Source organism: Elaeis guineensis, chromosome 8, assembly GCF_000442705.2.
Source record: "Elaeis guineensis isolate ETL-2024a chromosome 8, EG11, whole genome shotgun sequence".
NCBI lineage: Eukaryota > Viridiplantae > Streptophyta > Magnoliopsida > Arecales > Arecaceae > Elaeis > Elaeis guineensis.
The window spans coordinates 128,307,270-128,312,234 of record NC_026000.2 but is presented as its reverse complement, the minus strand read 5'-3'; the positions used below and the strand labels follow the sequence as shown (position 1 = coordinate 128,312,234).

The following is a 4,965-nucleotide window of genomic DNA, read 5'->3' as shown; positions in this document are numbered from 1 at the left end:
GGGATATCAAAAACAAGCCACCATAAGTTGCTGGGATCAATCAAAGACATCCACAGAGGACAACAAAGTAAATCATATATATATATATATATATATCCTAACGAACTCTATATTTTTAACAAGAAATTATATCCTACACCTGTGCACTACATGGCTACGCATTATGCCAATCGCTTATCTCCTTCTTGGGAGCCCCATTGATCATCCAACCATAAAAATGATTATTGATCTGCAGGAAGGAGACTATCTGATTGGTGTCATGTACAATCACACTGGTGCGTGCAGTGTAGGATATAATATAGCCTTTTCAAAGAATGAAGGCTACACAAACAACATAACATTTTTCTCAAACACAAAAAAGTGAAAGAATTGCTTTTCACATTTTTGCTTTGAAAGGGAACAAAATATTATTTGAGCATACAAATAATATCTTACCAAGTCGAAATGAATCAATTTATGTAATATTTACAAAAAAAAAAAAAAAAACTCCTGATGTATCTGCATGCAGCATCAAAAACAGAACAGACATGGCAGTGCAATCTGAATACTTGCTACTCACTACCAAAACAAAATCTGGGAAGCAATTGAACAAGATTTATGAAAAGAATTCTGGACATCAGCCTTGATAGATGTCTCTGTCCCATAATTATCTAGGTAACCATGGTGACCTGCTTGGGAACCACATCCATGGGAATGATATATGATTGCCAAGCCCAGATTGCTGTATACTATGATGTGTCTTGGTAACTAAGGCACCTGGATTGGGAACCACAACCATGGTAACGATAAATGATGCCAAGCATGCATTGCATCATGCATGAGACATCAAACATCTCGATGAACCTGAGATCTGACACCCGAGCTTTTGCAGCAGCAAATCGCATATATTCCTCAAACACAGAGGGCAAGCACCAGTTCTGTAATTTTCTGAAACAGCCCACGAGGCAACCTGTCCGGTGCTGTTTTGATGTACGTGAATGAAACACATGTGAGTATTTTCAGAACAAAGAAGACATATAGTTAAACAAATAACATTCAACTATTTAATATAACAAGTTAGATTGACAAAAATTTCATACCTTTCCTCGTTTACAGTGAATCAGAACTGGATGATTCCTAATATCTGAGGCACCAACAAGAGGTAAAAAGGGAGTTAGCAAATGGGCTACTCAGTAACCAAAAAATCAACCTATAAAAGATTGGGAGAGAATCAATGAGAAACTTGAATTAAAAAATGCTCCTTAATTAAGTACCAAGTAAGACTCTGAGAGCTTCCATGATGGTATCCTTAGGAATGCTTACAAAAGGCTCCTGCAGATGCGGACATTTTAAAGTTTCATAACAAGAGTCATAAAAGAATGGTATTGAAGGCAAACACAGTACAACATTGTACTTACAAAGAAGATATAATATTAATAAGATGAGATACCATTGAGAAATTTGGTTCTTCATTGTACTATGTATACCCATGCATGCTTCATGTAAATCACGTATGAAAGTATTATATTGCCATGAAATACGAATAAACAAACTCAAGTATTATAAAAAAAATATTCACCAAATAACAGAAACTTACTGGCATTAAACAGGACGTATATGTCATTGTAGGAGCTTAATAAGATCCAGTGTTCAAGTATATAACTGGGCTTGTGCTGTCATACAATACTAAAGATCTCATTCATAATTATCATCATGCATAAAAGTTTTGTGACATCAGATCCTTGATTGACGACCTTCAATCAGGAAGGTTGTGGTCTTTAGTTCCAAAGAAGCTCTCAATGAGCAGCACATTGCACCAAATCCCATGTCTTGTGTCCTGTATTCAAAAACTCTATCTAGTACATCTTCTACCCATCTTCATGCCTCTTTATAACCTTGTTTCTCCCGCAATTTCCAATCTTCATTTTGTTTCCATCTCTCAAAACTACTACAAGCACCATTTTACCTCTCTCTAGCATCCTGATTGTTATATTGTGCGCCACATCTAGCGTATACATTTAACCCCAATCCTATATACGCCAGCAAACCCACACACCTGTTATACTGAATGCTCACTCTCCTATTTCCCTTTGAAGGCCTTTAACCAAACAACTAGTGGTACACTCAATGTATACCACCCTATGGCCTTCTCAAGCCTCCACCTCCCAATTGTCACAAGGCACATCTGAACCATGGCTCACATCATAGTTCCATGAACCTACCAACCTTTTAGACATCAGAATAGCCTCATCAATTCCAAATGCCATACAACCCAATTCCAACCACCCTATAATCTCTCTCTCTCTCTCTCTCTCTCTCCCCCACCCCCCAATTATTGATTCTTTGTAAGCTAACCGAAGATGCCAAAACTATCATGCTAGCTACATCACTTCTTCTGCAACAAAAAGAATCAAACTCCTCTTTCCCCAGGCTCTCTTTGTGATGATCTGTGCAGACGTGTATTTAGTCCTACATCATTATGTATTGAGTAGATCTTGGGTATTAACACAGGACCAAAAGATCTAAATAATAACTTTTTGCTAGTCATTTTGAGTGAGGTCGTGCATATTATAAATGGTATCAGAGTGGAAACAACCTATGGCGCATGTGGACTAAGAGACGCTATAGCATGAGTCCATTAGGATTGACCACGAGTTGATCATGGTGCTTGTGATTAGATTTGAATAGATTTTACTTTTGGCTAAACAAGGATGATAGGCTTAAATGAGAAGAGTATGTGAGAATCCATGCAGGCACATATTTAGTCCACATCGACTATGTATTAGATAGATTTTGGATATTGATACAGGACTAAATAACCCAAATAATATCTTCTAGCTAGCTATTTTAGATGAGATCCTCAGTTGTTACACTCTTTATTACCACATGCTCAAAACTCGTCTGCCTCTCATCTGCATGTTGGCCTATGACCAGAAATGATATTAACCTATAAAGGCATCTCTTAATAAATATCATTAGACAAAACATGCTGCTAAGCAATCTTAGTGTTGCGAAAACAAATGGCATTTTATGGATGATGCTTTCTAATTGTCGGTTTGTTTGAGACAAGGGAATCAATTCATATGTATCAAACAGCAAAAGAATCCATGTCTTTTCCTAATAATCTCCCTTCACAACCTCATGCTATCTCTTGTTAAAGAAATCTCCATGACGTATTCCATCTTTTAACTGGAAAGTTGTCACTCATCTTCTAAGTTGTTGATAGAAAAAAAAAAAATAAAATGGATAGAAAAATATCAAAATTAACAAAAGTGTCCTACAGGAACTTGACATAATCATCTCCATTCACATGAAAGGAAAATTTTCTCATTGCATGCACACGAAGATTAATTGAAAAGAAGAGAAAATCTAAGAATGGACCAGGGAAAAGAGATTACCTTGCTCCCTTCTATACTGAACTGGAAAAGCTGAATCGCCCGCGATTCTACAAACTCCGCATTAACCTCCGGATACGGCTCCGGGCACAGGTACCTGCCCAAAATTCCACACCCCACCAATCAAAATCCCATCTTTCCCCAAAATCCCACACCCAAACCCCAATCCCCACCTCGTACCACCCAAGAATGAATCAAAAACAGGAAAGAGACAAAAGGAAAGGAATGCTCACACGATGGATCGCAGGTTCAAGGAATCCAAGAATCCAAGATTCTCCTGATTGGGGAATCCCGACCTGTAGATCCCCCGGTCCACCATCGCAAAATTCGTAGGCGGGAAAAGGAGCTCACCGTCTCCTCCTCCTGCTCCAATGCCTCCCGAACTCCTCGTTAGGGTACTTCCGGTCATTGATTTCCCTCCCTCCTCCGGCGATTCCAGGATCATTTTCTCGGTTTACTCGATCCAATCCAAGGCTTTTAAATCTACTCGATCTCGTTCTCTCTCTTGGCCGACTTCGTGGACGAAGAAAACGGCTTTCTACGGTGCGGCCTTCGGCGCTATTTCCGGCGTGAGGAGAAGGCGGCTTGAACAAAGACGAGAGGCGTGGCTTTGAAAGGCGGTGGTAACGGATTCAGGCTATCGGGCGGGGGATCCGACGGGATTTTGGGACGGGCCAGGTTCCGTTGGATTCCTGCGGTTTTCTTGGTTGAGGGTGGCTTCTGAGTCCGAACCGCAACAACTTCTATACCGCAGACTATGGCATGGTCATGGACTTCAAATGGGACATGAGACACCATGCTATATGGACATTATGAGATCCATGCACTCATGATCTTGCATGATGTATGGACGATCATGATTGAAAAGTTGAACCTCTAGTTTTGATCTCAAATTGAATAAGATTCCGATGCTTGAGGGATCCACATGTTACAGTGCAACAAAATCCAGCTCTTCCCATGAATCATGCCCTCATCTCTCAAGTAATTCAACAAAAGGGTGTGGTCTGCAACGACCTTTGAATCCTGGTCTGCAAAAAAAAAATATTTTAGATACGTATTATTGTCTGTGACTCAATGCCACTATCAAGATTGTCGGATGAACCGACCAAGAACCTTCCAAATGGATATTATATTTAGACACCGAAAAGCCATGAGAACTTTGACGGAGACATCCTCCTCAAGCTAGATTCTCATGTTTAGTCAATTCATGGTGTTTTTTCTTGACCTCTTTTCTGGATATCTAAAACTGTCGCTCTCTCTTTAGAGTCCCACTAGCATTCGAAGGCCAGTGAGGTGTCACAATCCCATATTGTCTGATAAAAATGGCGCTATATGGGCTTATTAGTCTAGCTCAATTTTTGAAAAAATCACAATGACATCTCTTAAAATTTGACCAGTTTGTATTTAGACTCCTAAAAAAAAAAAAATTTGAATAGATTCTAAAATTTTATAGACATTGTAAAGAGCTCTAACCACTTGTCACGATTAGACTACGTCATAATGTGAGTCATCTGAGAGGTTAAATCTTGTGAAATACCATAAATACCCTAAGATTATTTTTGGTAGCTGATAATCTATCCAGATTGCTGGT

General features: G+C 39.2%; 1 protein-coding gene across 1 annotated transcript; it reads right to left on the bottom strand.

Moving 5' to 3' along the window:
- Nucleotides 1–500: 500 nt before the first annotated feature.
- Nucleotides 501–3,946, bottom strand: LOC105049645 (inositol diphosphatase DSP3). The gene is made up of 5 exons (XM_010929366.4): nucleotides 3,608–3,946; nucleotides 3,378–3,471; nucleotides 1,254–1,311; nucleotides 1,080–1,123; nucleotides 501–959 (listed from the first exon to the last, which is right to left on the bottom strand). Exons 1-5 carry the CDS (start codon nucleotides 3,817–3,819, stop codon nucleotides 729–731), a joined length of 639 nt encoding a protein of 212 aa, XP_010927668.1. The 5' UTR covers nucleotides 3,820–3,946; the 3' UTR covers nucleotides 501–728.
- Between the last annotated feature and the right edge of the window lie 1,019 nt (nucleotides 3,947–4,965).